The 22,570-nt window shown below is 41.5% G+C and overlaps 1 protein-coding gene across 5 annotated transcripts in view; it reads right to left on the bottom strand.

Annotated features, from left to right (window-relative positions):
• Nucleotides 1-22,570, bottom strand: part of FNDC3B (fibronectin type III domain containing 3B) — a 337,457-nt gene that overhangs the window by 52,388 nt on the left and 262,499 nt on the right. For 4 of the 5 annotated variants that reach the window (XM_036243400.1, XM_036243403.1, XM_036243402.1 and 1 more), the window contains 7 exons: nucleotides 12,055-12,179; nucleotides 10,674-10,848; nucleotides 8,725-8,811; nucleotides 7,426-7,564; nucleotides 5,545-5,616; nucleotides 3,394-3,512; nucleotides 695-800 (listed from right to left, as the gene is read on the bottom strand). In XM_036243400.1, coding sequence (XP_036099293.1) covers nucleotides 695-800; nucleotides 3,394-3,512; nucleotides 5,545-5,616; nucleotides 7,426-7,564; nucleotides 8,725-8,811; nucleotides 10,674-10,848; nucleotides 12,055-12,179 — 823 coding nt within the window. The remainder of the gene's footprint in view (nucleotides 1-694; nucleotides 801-3,393; nucleotides 3,513-5,544; nucleotides 5,617-7,425; nucleotides 7,565-8,724; nucleotides 8,812-10,673; nucleotides 10,849-12,054; nucleotides 12,180-22,570) is intronic. The other variant, XM_036243404.1, reaches the window with a different exon arrangement.

Here is a 22,570-nt window from a genome sequence, read left to right as displayed (position 1 = left end):
ATACTTTCCAAAGCAAGTACATTTAATTATGTTAATAAAATAATATAAAAACAGTAGAACCATTAGGCAAACATCTGTACGTCCTAGGAGAAGGGAAGAAACAGAAAGAAGAAAATCTTCTTTTTTAACTTCAAACCAAGGTCACATTAAATCAAGATAGATGACCCAAAATTGGCATGCTATTTCATTATATTTTAGAGATAAGTGGTGGGAAAAATAGTCTGATAAGTTCTGCAGGCTTACATTTGCAATTTTGTGATATAAACTGCTGATACAAGAAATGCTAATATAGCTTGAATCAAAACAGGACCACACATGACCAAGCATCAAAGATGAGGAGGAATTAGATGTTATCTCATTTCTCGGTTTTATCTCTAAATTGAGCAAACCGTTTCTTTTATGAATGAAGATGGAAAATTCCTGAAAAAGACTGGCTGCTCTGAAAGGTTTTCTAGGAGAGAGCCTTCTAGAGGGTACAGGATGAACGTGTGTAACACCATCAGGAATGATGCAACAGCAAGCAGGAGAACACAAACCCAAGCCAATATACATTAAAAAGAATATGGGCATTTTCAACAGAAAAAATATGGTTTTCAGAAGAAAGATTCCCAACTTAATTACAAAGCATTAAGTCTGAAACTCAATCTCCAATTGTCCAAACTGTCCATGTCAATGTGAAGATCTGTTCACTCACCCCACTCTAAGTGGACTTCTTTGTGCTTTGGTCTACCCAAAACCCTCGGTGGTCGACACTGACCTGGTGCAATGCTTAGTGTGCGAACAGGGAGACTTTCAGAACACTGCAGGAGAAACACCAGAGAGAATCATCTCTTAGTTACTGTAAATTTATCAGACCTCCACATTCCAGACAAATTCCACCCCATAACTGTAAATGCTACCAAAGGGGGTCACACATTGCATGTATACACATGCTTTTTTATGCAATGAGATCTTCATGTGTGTGTGTCCTAAGTGTGGACATATACACTGGTAAAAATTATTTCTGAAGTCAGATTTGCAGACAGGAGTGTTTTGTATCCTAAGCACACATTTATCTTCCTTTAAACCAAAATTATAGAGACCCTTCATGAGGGCAGAAGAGGACACTAAACAACAGCTGGATGAAAATTTTAAGTGGCACCATAAATGGCCAACCATCCACATACTGAGCAGAAAAGCAAATAAAGTCAATATTAATCAACTGAGTCTGACATTAGCCAGCAGGTTCTATTAATGCTAAAATAAGTAGGCCTTCGTTTTTTGCAGGAACTGGTTGTGTAAGGCTGGTGGTGTGGAAGCTGATCCCCTTTCTGAGACAGGTGAGAACAGGCAGAGCTACGCTGCTCGACTAACCTTATTCTCCTGGGAAGCGGAGCCTAGACGCACTCGCTCTACAGAGAGTACAGCCTGGCCTCGGCAGCCTCACCAGGGGTGCCTGCTGATAGTCTCTGGCTGTGGTGTGGACACGCCCACCCCCCCCCACCCCCCCAGGGGGCAGCTCTCTCAGAGCTCTGGGGCTCTGTATTAGAACCTGGACCTTCTTTCCCCAAGGAGTCAGTATGGGCGGTCTCAACTAAACATTACCGTACTGCTATCTGTGGGGAGTGGGGGGAGAGAAAATAACACTAGACAACACTGGAGATGGGCTGACGAGCAAAATTAAGCACCCAAATGGCAGGTATTCTCTTGATAAGTCAACTCAGCACAGGACTACGAGCCACCATTTCTCAATGTCTCTTTCTCTCTGTCAACATTAATGGGTTTAAACTATAATATTAAATAGCTCTACAATGAAATGTCTTTTTACCCTCACTCATTTTCTGAATGTAAGTTGAAGCCATTTAGACAACTATCTCACTTCTAGAGCACTTCTTGTGTATTTTCAGCCTCTGAGAATACCGTGTGGCTGAAACCAAGCTGGTGTGAAGTCACGTAAACAGTGGAAAACGAGAAACCATCTGCTGCCTGCAGCTGTGTAAGTTGGGTGATGCACAACTGCAGGAGGTGCCATTCAGCTGTCATCGCAGATGCACATGGTTTTTACAGTAACGTTCCAGCAGATGGCAGTAAAGTTCCACGAGGAAGGTGTGTCTCAGCTTCTCACAAAATTGCCAGATGTTGTAAGAGCGTAACTGTACAGGACGTCTCTCTTTTTAAATCTAAATTCTATCCTTTTATATCACTGCAATAACTGAGGTTCCCCTTATTCAGTTAATACATATTCCGGACAACACTCAGTTTTCAACTGTCACATGCGATCACACCAAAGACATAACTAAGTGACAAATGTACCTGAAAATACCACAATTCAGTTGAGAATGATCTGGGTCTATCTTTTTTTCTTTTCTTTTTAAATTGAATTTATTGGGGTGACATTGTTAATAAACTTATATAGGTTTCAGGTGTGCAATTCTATAGCCTGTCATCTGTATGCTGCTTTGTGTGTTCACCACCCCAAGTCAAGTCTCCTTCCATCACATTTCATCTCCCCTTCCCTCTGGTAATCACCATACTGTTGTCTGTGCCCATGAGATTTCTTTCTTTCTTTCTTTTTAGCTTAATTCTTTCACCTATTTCACCCAGGCCCGCAACAACCCTCCCCTCTAACAGCTGTTCACTCTCGGTATCTATGAGCCTATTTCTATTTTGTTTGTTAGTTTATTTTGTTCATTAGATTCCACATGTAGGTGAAATAATATGGTACTCGTCTTTCTCAGACTGGCTTTTATTTCATTTAGCATAATATGCTCAGGTCTATCCATGCTGTCGCAAGAGTAAGATTTCCTTCTTTTTTACAGCCAAGTAGTATTTCATTGTGTAAATGTACCACAACTTTTTTATCCTCTCGTCTACTAATGGGCACCTGGGCTGCTCCCCCATCTTGGCTATTGTAAAGAACGCTGTAAGGAATATAGGGGTGCATAAATTCTTTCAAATCAGTGTTTCAGGTTTCTTCAAATATATTCCCAGAAGTGGAATTGCTGGGTCAAAAGGCAGTTCCGTTTTTAATTTTCTGAGGTAACTCCATACTGCTGTCCACAGTGGCTGCGCCAGGCTGCATTCCCACCAGCAGTACTCGAGGGCTCCCTCTCTCCACACCCTCGCCAGCACGGTTTGTTGATGTGTGGTGGCAGCCATTCTGACGGCGTGAGGTGATGGTCTCGTTGTGGTTTTAATCTGCAGTTCTCTGATGGTTAGTGACACTGATGGGCCTGTCTTTCATGTCCCCTAAAGCACACCTGAAACAACTCCAGGTTTCATCTCCTCATGGGATACCATGACAGGCTACATTACCACAATATATTTTCAACAGCAATTTTATTCTGGTGTTCCTGACAGGCTGTCTGAAGCTGACCGAAGATGCTCACTCATGTGCACGGTAGCAGAACCAACCTGACTGTGCCCACCAGTGCTGATGCAGCACGCGCGGAGTCTGTACAGAGTGCCTGGCTTCAGGTGGGTGAGCGTGTATTCTGTCGCCGAGCCACTGTATGCCACCTCCCACTGGCTGGCTGTAAAACAAGACTCGTGTGTGAGTTCACGCCGTTGGTAAGAAGGTACGTAGTATCAACCACTACCTAAAAAAAAACCCTTTAAGTGGTTTCCATGAAAACTAGTGTCTCCTTTTTTTATTTTAATAGCTAAAAGGCTCTTTCCATTTCCTTTACAAAGTTAAATATTAAAATATCATGGAGTCATTTTTAATACTTAGGACTGCTGGCTAGACTACTTAATATCACCATTATTACATTTTCTGACTGTGAGCGGTTTGGATACTGGAAACCAATAAAATCTGTAGTTGGCGCGGGGGTGGGGGTGATGAAAGGAGACAGGCCAGTGGCAGGAGAGCTGTGAACCCGTTCTGGTATGAACCTCCAGGGCCAGCTGGGCGGCAGAGGCTGCTTGGCCTGGGGTTTCTGGTTGGCCTGCTGAAGACTGTCCCCTGCTCTTATCTGCCTGAAGGTTGCAGTGAGGAAATCCCTGCATTACAGACTGAGTCCTTTGGGTAAAGGCCTGCAGTCTTCATGGAGCCCCACTTAACAGACAAAATGCCTGAGAGTGTAAGGCATTAAAGAGGAAACACTCAGTGTGTGACCCAGTTATCTGACCACTTGTTGGGATAAAAGAGAGCAAGCAGGGGCACTGGAGGAGTCTGGGTTGTTTCAACCAACTGCCTACCTCTCCCATCTGGGCTGCTGGGGTGTTTGTCCCCTCTGTTTTGCTCTCACTAATGCTACATTTCCAGTTGACTATTTTATAAAAGCGTTTTACTCCATGAAGTATTTTTACCCTATTCTGTAATGTTTTACCTAAAGTAACTTCTACAAATTCCCACAGATGCTTATTTAGTTAGATTTACAATGAACTTACATGCACTAGCGCCAGAGGAGGAGGGAGAATATTAAAGACAGTTACCCTGACATTACTGATTAAACCTGTACTGAAAAGGTGAATGGGGAACAAGGAACACTAAAAAGATTAAATTAATTGCCCACTTTATGTACTCACAAATTTGTGGACTTTAAGCAGAGAACGGCATCTACTTTTGATTTGTCACCAGTGGTCAAGAGAGCCAAGAAAACTCAAAATAGACTTAGGTTTTTACAATGAGCCACTGCATATAAATATAGGCCTTGTCTCCTAGGTGGGTTTTCTAATGTAAAGCATTTGATTTCATCTTAACAACAGCTGTGTACATCTCAAAGCATTCTCATGTTTTTAGCTTAAAATAGGACCTGGTTAACAAGAAAATCAAAGTACTCCTGGTGGTTACTGTGGTACAGAATGAAGGGCACACCACATACTTGGGTTGCTTGTTTGTAAAAGTTAATGTTAACTCCTTTTTTTTTTGCCATATGTATGCATCACTTTTTATTAAGATAATGAGTACAAGAATTAGACTGGTTAGAGAAATCAATTTTAAAATTCTGATGACTATACTTTTTCTATTAAAGCCTAATGCATTTTATTAGAAGAATCTTAAAAAAGGCATTATTTAAGGAATTTGATATCTAATATTGTCCTGCTTTAATCCACACAGTATAACAAGTACACAACAATGATGAAAAGAACACTTTCTACTCTTGTTATGAAAGTGTAACACTTGTCACCAGCTCATAGTAATACTGTATTTTGTTTGTCATCTTTGTACATGGGAGTATGTACATTACCACACTGGTCTGTGGTCTCTACCTTATCCTTCCTGCTGATTGCTTCGGACTCTTTCTGTTCATAAGAATTTCCAGAAAAGGGTGCCCAAGAGGGGAAGAAAAACTAAATTGAATTACTCTATTAATTAGGACCCCTGGCTTAAATAAATAACACAGAAAACTTAAAACATGATAAAAATATACATTTCAAGCAGACTCTGCTCCCTGATGCTGTGTTTGAAGGAGAAAAACTGTCAATATGTGATTAAGATTTATTTTAATAGCTCTATCATTACAATGAATGCTTGCCCACCATTACTGTACAGATGTTTATCATATTAGAAAATAGGTGTTTGCTATTGGATTTGAATAAAACCACTTCCCAAAACTTTACCTTCAGAATTTCCATCAGTGATCTCCAGCAAGTACTTGAGTATTTCTGACCCACCATTGTCCTTCGGAGGATCTGGAAAGTAAGTAAAAGTACACATAAAATCATATATTATACTACCTTAATTCTGTGTTTAACCAAAAGGCACAATTAAAATTATTTCACACCAACCCCTTCCTTAAAAAACAAAAACAAACAAAAACACCAAGCAACCTTAGATACTATCAGATTATTCAGAGTTCTCAGAGCTAGAAATGGCAAAGCATTCATTTAGTGAAACATGCGCAAAATTCAAACTATGAGTTATGTTAATGCATTTACTTTGAGAATTCTGAAACCTGCTCTTTAATATCTAGTGATTTTTACATAAGATGAAATACTTATATATTTATTTTTATTTCACTGATATTATCACTGACCAGATTGTTTTGAGAGATGAAAGATGAAGGAAAGAGAAATGCAAAACTTATTGACAAAATAAATAAAATGTCAGAATATAATAAATCTGTTCCATCATAGTTGGCTACTGAGTCAGTGTTCTATCCCTGGGGAAAATGGCTAAAACCAGAGCTGTGGACCAATGAGTACATGTACTAACGAGGTGGTTTGAGGAAGAGGCCCTAGCTTATTACCAGAGCCCTGTGGCACTTCAGGTATTTACTCTACTTCCAACTGCCCGCAAGAGTTTTCTTTTTTGAGCAGGAACATATCTTACATTGTAATTTTGCAAGACTATGCAGAATTCACCTCTGCTATCAGTTGGTCACCTCTATATTTCAGACGTGCCCTCTAGATTTAGAAGTTATACTTCCCTCTCCTTTCACCTGCTATTTCCATTAACAGACTTCAGTAACAGATATTTAAAAAATAATCATAAACTTAAATATTACAGTATATGGCTAATAAAAGTAAATATTCGGTGTTAATAGAACTTTCTAGGATTTTCTGAGAAAAAAGGCTTTACAGTCTGGCAAAAAACACATCTAGATTTTTATAGTTTGTCTTAATCATATCCATCTTCCAGGGAAATACATACCCTAATAATTCTGTCTCAAAATTATAAGGTAACTTGAAACAGTTATATGTCTCAGTGGTTGGTCTCCAATAATTATTTAATAATATTTCAAATTACCTTTATATTACTTGGCTTCCAGGTAAAATCTTATTTTAAATCTCTACTGTTTGTTTTAAATTGCCTTTTAGGTAGCTAATATTATTATATGAAATTAGTGATAATTATATATAGCATAAAAGTTTTACATATAATTGCAAATGTTTATATGCAAACATTCTAATGGCAGTCACGTCATTGAAATGATACAAGAAGCAGAGGTAAGCACAATATGATTCTACCTGATGCCCTCAAACACTACATAACGAACTTCAATAGGGAAAATTCCTGAAGTTAAGACCTCTGGTTACATACGAATGACAACAAAAACTAAAGTTTTCTTACAAGATTTTAACTTACACATTTTGTATGTCAAAACTGACTCACAATGACATACCTAAATTTTGGAATTTATCTTCAATATTAACTTTATAAATCAATTTTTTACATTAAATATGATTACTTTCTTAGGGGCAAGTTACTAAAGAATGAATACATATTCAGAGAGTACTACATTCATATCAATAAAACATTAAAATACAGGAAGAAAACCGTGTAATACATGAAAATCAGAAAGGAAGTGAGATGCTCTTAAAATTGTCCATTTTATCAACATGTGGAGTTCTCTGGGTATGTTTTCATATGTATATTCCAAATGTGTAAAACTCCCACAAGTAATACCGCTCTTTTATTTTTTATTTTAGTTTGTCACTCCTGAAATTAATATATTTTAAAAAATCTGTCCAAAAAGAAGAAACGGCAGCAAAACCTACCCCACTTGACACTCATGCTGTGCGACGTCACTGGTCCTTTAATGAGGGGTCTCGTTGGCGGCCCAGGCCTGTCGGGGCTTGTCGTGCACACCAAAACCTCACTTGGACAACTTTTCCCTTCCATATTAGAAGCAGTCAGCTAAAGCACAACCGAGAAAACATTAACATGTGTAAGATACCACCTATGGTGAATTTTTAACATGACATACTCAGGCATCCATCCACAAACTCTCTCTCTCTCTCTCTGTCTCTCTCTCTCTCTCTCTCACACACACACACACACACACACACACATATTTTGTAAGTGTGTCTTTATGAAGTACTTATTTTCTGTATAGTTGGCTATTAACAATGAAAAATAAATAAGGTGGGTTTAGTTGAGAATATTTTTCAAGAAAACATAAAACAAAGCCAGTATATCACCACTTTCTTCTTATAGTTCTGTGGAAGAAAACACGGAGGGGCAGGAAGTGGCCAGAAACTGCCTCACTTGTTTGAGAGCAGGGCAATGCCACCTGGTGGAGAAATGCTAGCAGCATAGCTATGTTCTCATAGCCAGCATCAAACATCAAATAGCAAGGGTTCCTTAAAATCTCAAAAACTGTCCTTTTCCTCAGTCACAACCTTCACTAGGTAATGTAACAGCTGTCTACGAGTGACTCCTACATGCCAAGTAACACCATGACCCTCAAATCGGAGAAAGGAGGTGCATCCTCCTCCCTCAAAACATACAGTTGTAACAGGAGACAGCGCTGTGCACAGGGCCAACAAACAGTGCCGCAGCATCGGTTTCTTTCTCTGAACAATGGCAAAGCACCATTTTTGGCTACAACATAAAACCCTTCAGTGACATTAATGCTGGTTGTTAATCATCAAAGCAAAAGCCTAGATGGGGAAGGAGTGGGTAAAGAAAAGGAAAAATGGCTGAGGAAAAAAAATGGACAGAAGAGCAAAGAAAAATAGAGAATAAACGAGAAACCTGATGAAAAGGAGAAACAGCAGAGAAAGGTGTGACATGCAGGTGAGGGACAGGTGCACTGAGCATGTGGGCTGGGTCTCAGGCGAGGCCCTCTGGCCATGCTGTAATATAGTTTGTTACAACCCATTACTGTTTTCTCTCTCAAAAGCAGATTTTAAAATTAAACTATAGTGTGCCTTTTATAAATCTTACTTAAAAAATGTAAATGCATTGAACTTAAACAATATTTTTAACTTATAGTGAATTTAAAACAGCAAATGACTGAAACATAAAAACAGCTTATTTTTTAAGCAGTTCAGGTACCAAAATGACTAACTCACCCTGAATTTATACTGTGTGCTTCTTTTGAGATTTTTCACAGTACAGGTTAAATCCTCTCCAGTGTATTTTGGGTGGAAAAGGTTATCCTGAAAAGGCAAAGCCAGAAAGAAACATCAGTACCATAAAATCTGGGCATTAAATACCTGTGTGCGTAGGATTTTTATATTGCCTCTTCCCGTGATCAACAGCAGGCCAGAGGTCTGGCAGCAACTGCAAAAAGTGTCAGGAGCCCTTGGAACTGTGGACGGCATTCTAGATTTAGGTGAAATTTAACACCATCCATTGTAATTTCTCCAGGGTCTGTTCAACTTTATCGTGAGGCTAATACTAATTTATATGAAAACAGTGCTCTCTGAGAGAATGTAAATTTGCTTTGGAATAAATGTTACTATATGCTTTCCGTAAGAGCAAACTTTTCCTGGTTACTCAATAGTATTTTAAAAAAGAACCCAACCACCAATTAGTACTTGTTACAAAGCAGTACACACTTTAAAAGTTATTTAACAATATTGTCATAAAAAAAAAAAAGCCTCTTGTGTTGAGGTCCTGACTGTCAAGTAGCAATGTGCTATGCAATGAACCAAGGCTGAGGTCTCTGACCGCACAGTGTCCTCTTCTGGCCAAGGGAGAAAGGACAGCTTGGATGGGGAAGGCATGAGCCTTTAAGAGGATAAATATTACACTAAAAGCTGAAAGTACACAATTCATTCAATAGTATTCTCAATCATCTATCCATCCATCCATCCATCATCCATCCACCCACCCATCCATCCATCCAACACTACTGAGCACCTTCTATGCATCAGGCTCTCTTTTCTATGCTGTGGGTGTTTAGCACAGCCCAAGAACAGACAAAGCCTTGCCCAAAGAAGCTTACAACCAGCTGGAAAAAGTGACTTAACAAACAAACAAACAAATAAACAGAAACTGTATATAAATATGAAACTTGTTATACAGTGTTAAGCACTATGGGTAAAAGGATAGAAGGGTAGACCTATTAAGGTGCTGCTTTCTGTAGCAGTGCAGATTAAATAAAGCAGCCACAATGTGGCTCTTTTAATTTAAATTAAATATAATTAAAAATTCAGTTCCTTAGGCCCACAGCCACATTTCAAATGCTCAGTAGTCATGTGGGATTAGGTACTACCTTACTGGACAGCACAAATTGCAGAACATGTTTATCATCACGGAAAGTGGACTAGACAGCGCTGTTGTACAGGAAGGGGCTCTCAAAACAGGTGACATGAGAAGAAACCTCACAGCAATGAGGGAAGTGAGTCAAAGCTACCTGGATGGGCATTCTAGCTGCAAGGCTTAGGAACTGCAAAGACACTGAGGCTGGGGCATGCCTGGTGTGTTCGCTGAGACTCCAATGCAGGAACAAAGGCTCCAGTAGTGTGGGACCTGCAGGCACTGTAAGAGCTCAGGCTTTTACTCTGGAAGTCACAGGATGGCACTGGGATGGGAAAGGTTCTGAGCTCAGCACTGACATGATCACATTTTATCTAACAGGATCACTCAGGCTTCCTATGGAGGACAGTCTAGTATAACAAGGGTGAAGGTAGGAAAAATGCTTAAGAAGCCATCACAATAATCCGGGGTGAGAGGATGGTGGCTTGTAAAAGAGTAATAGCTGTGGAGATATTGAGAAACAGTGAGATTTCTGAATAATTCCTGAAGGAGGATTTAAAAGGATTTGCTAACTTTGTCTATGGAGTCAAGGAGGACTGCAAGGGTTTCCAGTTCCCCAAATGAAAACATGGGATGCCATTCACTGAGATGGGAGACTGTAGAAAGGACAGGCTGCTGGCGACGGTCGTCGTGGTGGTTGAAATTAAGAGTTTGGTTTTGAATTTATGTAGCTAATCTAATTTCACGGTGTCCTGTAGTTATGACAATACTGACTTCCACAGAACACATACAACGGTATAAAATCAGCAAAACTTACATTTTCATCCTCCTGGATTTCCAAAGTGTAGGTGACCACTTCCTCGGGTGAACAGCCTTCTGGTTTGTTCCACTGCAATGTCACCCAGGTGACCCCAGCCCGAACAAGTCTGGGTGCAGAGGGCATCTGAGGAATGTTCCCTAATGTGTAGCATACCACCTCTTGGCTATAACCGCTGCAAAGAAATAAACCCAGAGACACACAGGTTTAGGGGCATGTGAAGAGCCTCCGTATTTTACATAAGGAAGGATAAGCTGCCTACTGCCCAAGCTGCTTGGGCGGGACAGTCTGGGGCCCGATGGGTTCAGCAAGCGAAGGAAGGCACTGTGAGATACTTCCTACCACGACTTTGACTTGCCAATGCCCCTTAGTCAACTGCTAAAAAAGCACGTTATAGGGCAATACATGTAAGAATTTATTTTCTCCCCAAAGCACTCTGCAGAAAGCACACACAATGCGATGTTTACCACACTATGTATGAACCACAGCCACCAAGAAGCCTTCACCAAGAAATCAATGAGAGCACAAATGATGTCTGTCGAGGAAATAAATGTTTTACAAATATACACAGTGCTATTTTTCAAAAGCTTGTGGGTGTTTCCAATCATTTACAAATTCTTGAACCATGGAAGCCTTTGTTATGACTTTTTCAACCAGTGAACTCTAAAAATACAGTGGCGATCATGGGTGGGGAGGAAGGGCTAAAAAACGGCGTGATACTAAGATTTTAGGCTGGAAAAGAGGTTGGGGGCTAATGAAGTGCTGAATCTCTGGGATTTTAAAAAAGGAGCGATAAAAGTAAAAGGCTTTTCCCTTAATCAAGTTACCCAGGAAGTGCAACTGAAATATGGTCTTTGCAAAGCATCTTTAATCCACGGACGCTTCACTGTCCACCTGTCCGTCTTTCTTCAGCAGCTTCGGAGCCATGGCATCCAGGTGGTCCAGATTTTCTCCATTCCTGTATCTACCCTCAGCTTGACAACCATGCTGGCCCAGTGCCCCTTTCTTTGTATCAGGGAATACTCACATATAATTGAAAAGGGCAACACAATGAGTAGCTTGCTACAGTGATGAAAGAAAAAGGCAAAGACCTGAAAAAAAATAAAGCTCCAAGAGAGATTCCTTTCATTATCTGCACTATTACCTTCATCTTGGTTCTCAGAGACCCCTCGCGGGGCCTTTGCACTGCAGCTTGCAAGATTGCAAAGAGGCCACACAGAGCATTATCACCTCGGAAGGGGTCTTCTACCCTGATTAAGAGTCCCTCTTGAAAAAGCTCAAACTGGTCCATTGTGGAGGCAGCAGGTGTCCTCGTGCCTTCCAGCAGTGTGAGAGGAAGACTGACAACCACCACACAAATGAGGACAAGGAAACGTCATACCTAGTGCCAATGTCATTCCGAGCAGCCAGCCTGAACGTGTACCCCATTGCTGGACACAGCTTTGTCAGCTTGCAGTGCTTCTGGCTCCCAAAGAAGCACTGTCTGAAACCACTGTTCCTTTTTCCCTAAGAGAAAAGTGAAACAATGTACATAAATTTTAAAAAAATAAATGACCATAAGAAAATGAAGGAACATTTTGAATTACTGTTTAACTTCCTAGTCTGGATAAACAAAACCAAGAGAAGGAAAGCTTCTAGGGAAGTTCTGGGTTGCACATAAAAGTGTTCTACAATGAAACGTCACCCTTAACATAAAGGCACTACAGAAAATTCTGTAACTGAGACCAATAATGCACTGTACTTGTGATATATCTCAAGTGGCTTTTGGTTAACAAAATAAAAAGGTCCTCTCAGGTGCACGGCAATGCACAATCTCTAGATCTTCCTCATTCAGGTTGGCCAAATTGCCCAATCTGACCAACTGAGAGCGAGTCTGCAGTCCCAGAGGCACCGCCGGTTCGGGAAGTGCAGTCCTTGCAGTGACGCCCAGCACGCAAGGACCGGGCTGTACAGCTCGGCCTGCCACAGAAAGCTGTCCCGTCCTCTCTGCCCTCTCCTGCCCAATCTCCACACAAGTACATTCCAGCGATGATGAGCTATTTGTTCACTGATCCCTAAATATTGTTCACATGCCTTTGACCCATCTCATCCACATCTTGCTCAAAACAGTGCTTTGCACAATCTGGGAGCTTGCAGAGGTGAAGTGAATGTCTGATAAGCGCTTGGAACAGACGTTGAATTCATTTATATGTATTACAGCTACTCTTAAGGTTCTTATGAGACTAGAAATATATTTTTAATGCCTTCCAAGCCTTATCGGATGCTTCAAATCCCTTTATGTGAAAAGAAAATACTCCAGTGGGTTCTCTTAATAGACCAATGAGTAAGAAAAACAAAACAAAAACTGCACTGTGCCATGCTCAGAGGCAAGAAATACATCAGCAGTTTGCTAGAACAAATAGTTCATAGCCATAATCTATGGTATTTTATCTATGTTCATGCAAAGAAAACCACCTGCTAACACTGAATGTATCTTAGCCTTCTAATCAGATGGTTGTGCCTGGGGCCTTCAGAAATATGTTTGAAGTTCTCAACTTATTTTATAAAGAAAGAAGAAAGCACATTTCTTTTCCCTAGGCAAATTCAAATATTTCCTTCCTTTAAGCAGGCCTCCAAATTCTTCCAGGTGAGATTTAATTAAAAATAAAATAAACACACAACTAGCTTGAAGTGTCACTAGGATGAACATTAAAAACAACCATGCCACATTCATCCTCAAACTAACCCTCCCTCACCCTCCCAGCCTGAGCAAGGCTGCCTTTCTCAGAAGGGAGAAGTCCTCATAGTCTTTAAGATCCTAAGCTCATTTTATCAAGGCTTCAAAGTACATTCAGGTGCAAACAGTAAAAGCAAAACATTTTTTCTGCTGTACTTGAGTGAAGTCACTGTGCCCTTCCGCTTACTTTAACCTTGAGTATTAAGGTTGCTGCAGAGGATTTATTCTACATACATTTGCATAATTACATCCAGTGTCTGATTACACTCTATGTCCTGGTATGTTTTGTATCCTTTTCAGACTGGAGCGTGATCTACCTTCTTTCTCCTCTATTTCTGAGCTCAGAGTAAACAGAGCAAGAAAGGCACATCCTGCCGCCACGGAAGCCTCATCCCTTCCAAAGCCAAAGTTGGCTCCCCTTCAATGCCTCATTTTTCCTATTTCTTTGTTTGGTCTCCTTTGCCCATTTCTGGTGCTTAGAACTACAGCCAGTAAATAAAAGTCAGTCTGTGCCTTACTAGGTTGATTTGCTTTAATATGGTGAAAACCAGCCTGTCTGTGATTTAAATGAGAAAAAAGAGTGGGGAGGCATCAATGATGAGAACTAGACTTTTCATTCAAAAGGGCGCACTAAAAAATGGGGGAGGGGGCGTTCTGTGACCTTTAAGACATTTCCTATGTTGCTAACACTTTTATTTTTAATTTCTACTTCAGTATCAGGAACAATTGCTAAATAAACAAGTTGTTTAAACAAAGTATGCCAAAGTTTCCATCTTACTGCCTTCCAAGATATACTATGTGCATGGTCCTTAAGAACATGGAAAAAAAAAAAAAAAACACCCCAGATTTGCAGGAATCTTAGAATCAGGTTTTAGGAACAGTATCTGTAGAGTCAGAGGGGGGAGGGGACACATAGTTCACAGAGTTAAAGACAGGCTTATTGGTGAATTTTTATAAGTCACTAAGAATAAAGCAAACACAATGGAAAGTAGGTTAAAATATTTCAGACATGAGAGAAGCTTTTGAGTAAAAAAAAAACATTCATGTATGCCATGGAGATTATTTTAAAAGGGCTATCTGTGAAGAAAAAAATAGCATCCGTACAAGTCACTGCAGGGCAAAGTGGTCCAGAGCGGAGAGTGAGAAATGAGCGGGGAGCCACCGCTCCAGGGCCCTGACCCTCGCACCGCTCTCCTCTCCTCCCCATGGCTCTGGGCCTTCGGTACAAGCTCAAAGGTACAGGTGATGTTGAGAATTTGCTTGTGAACCAAGAGGAAGCCCAGGTTGCAAACAGCATTTAGAAATAAAATACTAGCCATTTCTGCTTGTTGACAGAGATAGGAAGGATTCTTTTATAAAAAGATAATGGTTTAGAAGATTGAAAGATTCAGACAAACTGACAGGAATAATAACATGACTGTTTAATTATTGCTTATCAAAATTAGGTATGGCCAAGCCGTTAATGTCAGTGAAGTTTTATAGAGGGCAAATCATAACTTGCTGATTTTATAAGCAGCATGGCTCCAAATGATTCTGAAGGATTATAAGCTGTGGCATGTTCCCTGTTCTAATAAAAATCTAATTTAAACTAGAGTTTCTGAGATACACTGCCTTCACTTGGAAAGGAAACATAGTTTTTAATAATTTAAAGTAAACCTTGTATAAAGTCTCTCACTTAAACATAGTCCTAATAGAAACGGGTAGTCTGACAATTTTCAGGCCTACTATCCTCAATAATCTAGTGAAACACAGGAAGCAGGTACCTCGTGGCCCGGCCTTGTCCTGGTCAACTACTGTTGCTAGGCCACTTGTGGTGTGTTCCACAGAGGAGAGTGAAGAGTGAGGGTCAAAAGGCCCAGGAGTTGGCTGGTCCACAAGGGAAGAGCCGGGGCACGGATGCCCAGTAGCCCCCTGGTTCTCTGTGGATGGGGAGATGCAGTTTGCAGCATGTGACAATCTGGATCAGAATCTCCCTAAAGATGAGCACCAGAGTTTCTGTTTGCCTGGGGAAGAAAAGAAAACTTCGTGCCCTGGCCGGTTTGGCTCAGCGGTTAGAACGCTGGCCTGTGGTCCGGAGAGACCCGGGTTCGGTTCCCATTAAGGGCACGTACATTGGTTGCAGTTTGTCCCCGGCCCTGGTTGGGTTATGTGGGTGGCAACCACTGATGTGTCCCTTTCACATCGATGTTTCTCTCTCTCTCTCTCTCCCTCCCACTTTATCTGAACAAAATATCAAAAAATGTCCTTGGGTGAGGATAAAAAAAAAAGAAAAAACTTCACCCCAAGTGAAAAAAAGGAGAAGGGGCTTTGAGTCCACACCGTTGATCATTCTGGAGCAGACCTGGCCACTGGGCTACATCTGACATGAAGAAATGTAACTCCCAGTCTTGTTTTGACCTCATTTTCTCCAGCCAGTGTCCACAAGCCAAAAAAGGCAGATTTTCAGGGTTCCCTGGCTTTTTTCCATTTCACAATGTTGGGAATACCCAAGCACACATTAAATTCATTCAAGGACAAAGATAATCTGTACTAGAATGTGAAGAAGTCTTGAAGTACAAATCAACTCTGCGCTGACCACCCTCCCAGTGCTCAGTCTGGCGTGAGGTGAGGCATCGCAAAGCTGGGTTGCTTCATTTTTCAGTTGAGTGTTCCTCTTCTCACTCGACTGGATTTATGGTTCTTGCTAATCTGCTCTCATCCCACACCCAGACTTAGCCTGAAAGCACCAATTTAGTACCTGGGCCTTGAGAACTGTTTTCCAACCAGGGCCAAGGACACCACGTCCTCCACTTATGGTCAAAACCGCTGTCCAGGGAAGCACTGGATTTGCCAGCAAGCTGGCTCATGTACACACAGATTGTTCCTTCCCCAATCCTGAGCTCCCCAGTTTTGCCTCTATCTCCTCTTTCCTACCATTGAACAACAATACATGGCTTGTCATCTACATTCTAGACCTTACTGGATCGGCTTATTCTCCACTCCCACCAACGTGTCTCAGGCAGCCTGGTCCCCATGTACTGCAACTCCGTTTACCACGGCGTTCACTTGGCCTAGGCTGGGCATCGCATTTATCGGAGCCTTGGTGAGCAAGTGCCTCCCTTCAGTTCTAGATTCACATCCTAAGGGAGTCACCAGCTTTGGGGGAAAGCCCAGCCTATAACATGCATCTGCCAGCATCTGCCTCTCCATTGCTCCATCCTCATTCTCATTCACTTCTGAGAAGGGCCATGCATTTGGTTATAAGTCTAAAAAACAATGAATCCAGATGTTCTGGATTCAACAAAGTTCTTGCTAAATTCTGAAGAATGTCACTAACCTCCAACTTCTTGTCAGACTGTGAAAGGTCCCAATCTCGGAACAGCAGGGACGAGGGAAAGAAGCTTGGAGGAGAATGTGAAATATACTTATGTGGCTACAGAGGAGAGAATGACTCACTCTTGGAAACATTTTTCAAGATGTGTTAATAACCACAGGGACAAAGATATTAACCTTACCAAACATTACTTCATTGCTTAAAATGATTATTTGGAGTTAAATTATAAATATAACAGTTTTTAAATATTTTGAGGGACATAGACTCCGTTTTCCTATTTTATCTTCTGCCCTTTAATTATCTACTTGAATATTTTTCCATTACTTTCTAATCTATAATTTAATTAAAATTAGCTGTTAAATAAAATTATAATGTATTTCTTAATTATCTCCCCCTCCCAAATTTAAAAACTTTGCTGATGTCCTGAGTCGTCCACAGGAGCAGCACACATGGCCCTACTTCACATTGCAACAGCTGAGGCAGAGGCAGGAGCACTGTCACCTCAGGGTCCCTCTCCAGTGCACCACGGAACAGGTAGTGAGCTCCCCATCTGCTAACTGAGCAGAGCGGTCACTGAGGCATGCCCTGCTGGCAGTGCAGCTGCCCTGGGTCCAGGGTCTGAGTCCATTTCTGGGGATACATTTATGTCTTCCTTCTCCTTCTATCCAGAACATTCAGAAGAGAAGCAGGGGTAGGAAAAGGAGTTATACTGTACTTTCAAAGTTCATGACTCATCTCTTACAGCATAGTTACTCAAACATACCATATGTGCTATACAAAGATAAAGAAAAGAATAGTTATGAATGGTTTCTCATGAATAAGAGTCAAGAAGGCCTGTGTCACATGGTGGTGATTTTGAACATGTCCAAAAATTCTCTGAGACCCTACTATTGAGGAGTAAAATCGATAGGCCTTTCCCTTGAATGTGGGTGTGCCTGTGACTCACCTGTAACCGAGAGAATATGAAGTTGTGTGACTTCCAAGGCTAGGTATGAAAAGGTGATGAAGCTTCTGTTTTTTCCCTGGGAACATTAACTTCTGCAATTCTGACTCCCTACTGGCTGCCATGCTGTGAGTGAGCCCCAGATGAGGTCCTACCAGTCACTGATGAACACTGGACTTGTGAGTGAAGACCCCACCAGAAGATATGAGCCCCCAGTGAACCCTCCCTGCTGAAGCTCCAGCAATTGTGGAACCCAGACACGATAACCCCCCACCACCACCTATGTACTGTCCAGATTCCCACCCCTAATCCAGGAGCATAAGAAAGAGACAGCAGTAAGCCATAAATTTTGAGGTAATTTGTTATGCAATATTACACTCTTCTATTTTGGTGTCCATATATGTTTATAGTATGAAGTTTTTCTTTGATGAAGTAAACTTTTATAAATTCCTCCTACACTACAAATAGCCAGGAGGCAGGAAGCAGAAGTGTGCTCTTAAGTACACAAATGTGTAACGTGTGCCTGAATAAAGACGTCCACTTCCCACATGCACTCTGTACATGCCGTTCCCCTCACAACCATCCACCAAAGTAAGGCCTCTCTGAAGAGATTTTTAAAATTATCTTTGTAGAAGATAAAAATATAACCATATTCTCTGATTATAAAGATCAACCAAAATTGTTAATCAGTGGCAATAAGATTACTTCATCTTACAGAGTTATATCTTAGACTGAATTAAGATTTTTCATAATGCCATCCTCAAAGTTGTAGAGGACTGTGGAGATTTTTAAATACAGACATGCAACAGTCTTTTGAGGATGGTTCAGGTATGGCATAACCCAAAGCCACAGGAGTGAACAAATTAAAAACTTTCCAAAGAGCCTCCATCTGTAACCTCTCTTTGGTATCTGTTTATAAACACAATGGGAAAACGTTCCACTAGAGAAATCAAGTTACAGTGGGTATGTCTATATGAAAACTGGCATCTAAGTATATGAAAAGAATTTGAGTAATTTGCAACTAATTTTTAAAGTTAAAAATGTTTAACAGTGCCCTGGCCGGTTTTGCTCAGTGGTTAGAGCGTAGGCCTGCAGACCAGAGAGTTGCAGGTTTGATTCCAGTCAAGAGCACATACCTTGGTAGTGATTTGATCTCTGGCCCTGGTTGGGGTCGTGCAGGAGGCAACCAATTGATGTGTGTCTCTCTCATCGATGTCTGTCTGTCTGTCTGTTTGTCTCTCTCCCTCCCTCCCTCCCACTCTATCTGAAAATCGATGAAAAAATATCCTTGGGTAGGAATTAAATAAAAAAGAATTAACAGTAACTTTTAATTTGTAAAACAATCTTTTTTAAGTCAGTTTTCTTCTTTATTAATTTAAGTATCTTTATAAAGCTGTCCTCAATACTTGGGAAGATGAATCAACTAAATGGGTTGTTTTCCTGTTAAGGAATTAGTGCATCCCTGGCCAATGCTAACATATAACTCACACATACTCCAATTAATTCCGGCTACAGTGTTTTCCTGCCAGGAGTAATTCTCTAGACCGGGGATGCTGCTCTGGCTAACATTTCCAATTACCCTGGCACTAGGGACCCTGGAAGCTGGTATTTCCAAAACTGGCACTAACAGATGAAGTTGACTGATATTTTCAATTTACTTTGAATTAACGGGCTGGAAATTATCCTTCCGGTTCCTCTTTCTGGCTCAAGAAAAGGAGAACGGCCAGCACAAGGGCGCCAGAATCAAGGGGGGGCAGGCTCCCTTTGGTCACGCCACTTCCACTCTTGCTGCGTTTTCCTTCCATCGGCCTCCTTCTCTCACAGGCTCTTTCACAGCCACGCCGGCTGCCTTCTCAGTCTGCTCTGACCAGGTTTGATAACTGTCTGCTAAATAAGTTACATGAATTTGATTATCAGTTGTCATGTGCTTGTGGCCTAAGGCTGCTGGATCCAGACACGGGCTGAGCGATCTGGGCTGGGCACTCTTTGTAACAGGCATAGTTCAACCTGTCAGAAACGGCAAAGATAAATCAAATAAAAATAAGGTTGTACTGGCCAACTGAACCACTGCCAGGCTCGAAGATTTAGTCTGCTAGGACGTCTATATTTAGAAGTTGTCCCAGCACTGGCTGACCTCAGGCAACATCAAAGATAAATGCTGGCTTGAGAAAGAAAAGAGCATGTATGTGCAGCATAACCATATATAAGAAGGGTTCACAACTGAGAGGTGGAGACTCTCCACATCTGGGTGTATTCGAAAGTTCCTTGTGCCAAACCTCAAGCTCCCCTCAGTGATGCCTCTTTCATTTTACTGAGCACTCCGGTTCGGAGGAACTTTCAAAGGTAAGAAAAAGGGGTGGGATAGTTTGTGGTCACAGGCTCCTAAATAAATACTGTATTCCTTTTATCCCCTAGCACACTAGTCTTTTCTATTACTGAGAGAGGCTTAGCTACCTGAAATAGGCAAGGATGAGTAGGTCCTCTGATTTAAACGAACAATCTTCCTATGTATCTCTTCACATGTGGTGCTCCAACAAATGTCAACTGCTTTGATACCATCGACGTGTTGAGACTGTCCCAGGGGAGGAAAGGAAGGAGCAAGGTAGTGATTTTGGAACAGCAGCTGTACTAGTTGTAAGTGAACGGAGAGCAGGATGGGCTTAGTCCAGCCATCTAGCCAAGGCCCCAAGGCGCCTCCTTCCAGCTGGAACCAAGCATGACAATCTGAGGCCTTCCTGGCTTCTCCACAGGCTGCTACGCTCAACTGAAGGCAGCGCGGACCTCTGACGGAGGGTCAACTGCGCTGTCCTCAGGGAGGCTCTCCCCAACCCCTCTGTGAGACCCAGTCACTGAGCTTTCTGACGCTCCAGTCTCCTCTGAGGACGGTGGTTGTCATGTGCAAATTCACTAGGGCAAAAAACAATCTGAAAGATTATCAATACTAACTAGTCAATATCTAAATTAAAGTTATCTGATCAATAAAGTTATTAAGTACCTCCTATGGAGCCAGCTCAATCCCTAAAATGAGTGAAGTTGGCTCCTCCTGAACTAGATGTCCAAGAAGTGACCGTCCAGGGCAGTGGTTCTCAGCCTTCGTAATGCCGCGACCCTTTAATACAGCTCCTCATGTTGTGGTGACCCCCAACCATAAAATTATTTTCATTGCTACTTCATAACTGTAACTTTGCTACTGTTATGTCTTAGGTGACCCCTGTGAAAGGGTCATTTGACCTCCAAAGGGGTCGCGACCCACAGGTTGAGAACCTCTGGTCTAGGGCCTGCCACAGAGGTTTCTGCAGCAGGACTGAGAGCAGCACCTGGCTTGATGACAGTTCCCCAGGGGCACATGGGTTCTACCTGCTGCTGGCCTCTTTGGCTCTATTTCTAATTATACATCCCTTGATTTCTATAGTCTTTATTTTATTTTTAGTCCACTGTGTTTTACAGCTGTGTTGGCTCATTAGTTACAGGGAAAGCCAGATGTGAAATTCCTTTTTGGGCTAGCTGAGTCACATGTGAGGAAGATTTTTGGGAACTCCACTAGCACATTCTCACAAAGCTATTTTTCTGGTTATTTCACATGTTCCCTACATGTCATGTCCAGAAACTAAGCTAATGACCAGTGAACATCTATATATAGCACTGACATCCGTTTTTGTTTAGTGCAAACCAGAGACACTAACATCAGGGTTCCTGTTTAAGTTCCAAACAGAAGAATGTCATATTCCTTTCATTCAGTCCTTCTGTTAACGTTTTTCTCCCCCAAGTCTTAATTTGTGCTTAGGTGACATGACATAATCATTACACTGAATCTCCTTCCATCTTAACCTACCTCTGAGATAAATGATATAATTTTTCAAGTGGAGAAGCTGAGGTTTAGAGGTTAAACTACTTGCTTGTCTAGTTAGAGACAAAACAGAGACTACCAATCTGTATCTCTCTAGGTGAACATCACTGCATGGATACATGTCATGGGTCTGAATCCATGCCACAGACTCACAGCGAGACCGGAGAAGGCAGCATCTGCTGAGTACTGTCCAGCCCGTCACTACTTGCTTGTCTAGTTAGAGACAAAACAGAGATTACCAATCCGTATCTCTCTAGGTGAACATCACTGCATGGATACATGTCATGGGTCTGAATCCATGCCACAGACTCACAGTGAGACCGGAGGAGGCAGCATCTGCTGAGTAGCTGTCCAGTCCGTCAGTATTGCTGCAAGGCATGCTTCAAAACAATGTCTGAGAGCAGGCCTCACAACAAGTCACAATTCCATAAATACTTCCTTTAAGGAATTTATGTTTTCTAAAATGAAAAAAAAAGTTCCCATTTGACCATGAAGTTTGCCTTTTTAGTCAAGTTTTCAAGAAAAAGGCCAGGTTACCATCCCCCAAAACAGACTGGACAGGCAGGCATTTGTGTGAAAATCCATCCAGAGGTTCCTAATTCTTTTTCATAAAAGCCCATCCCTCCCCTAGAGGCCTCTGTATCCTCAATCCTTCCCACTTAGCTTCTTTTAGAGAAAAACCCCCATCTCTACTGGGTCATCTACTGAGGGCCAAGTTTGCCTGGAAGAGTGTCCGAGGAGAGGCTGGGGCAGGTCAGAGGGACCAGCTCTGGTGGCCCACGAGCTAGTGAGCTGTAAGCACTATCTCCACGAGAAATCTAGCATCTAAGCATTGTTTTACTGTTAAAGCCGTAAGAAGCTTTTCTCCTATTCATAATTCTGGATTAAACTAAAACTCAATTCATAAATAAGTTTTGCTGTTGTTTGCTTTTTAAATTAGCACTAGGTGTAATACTCTAGTCTAGCAGAAGAAAGAAACCATCACAAGGTTTCAGACCTGTTTTCTGGCAGCCTTCAGAGTAACGATGACGTGTGCATTAAACACGGGGGCAGGGGCACACTGTGAACAGACAGAAGC

Source organism: Molossus molossus, unplaced genomic scaffold (assembly GCF_014108415.1).
Source record: "Molossus molossus isolate mMolMol1 unplaced genomic scaffold, mMolMol1.p scaffold_m16_p_5, whole genome shotgun sequence".
NCBI lineage: Eukaryota > Metazoa > Chordata > Mammalia > Chiroptera > Molossidae > Molossus > Molossus molossus.
This window is presented reverse-complemented; position numbering and strand designations above follow the sequence as displayed.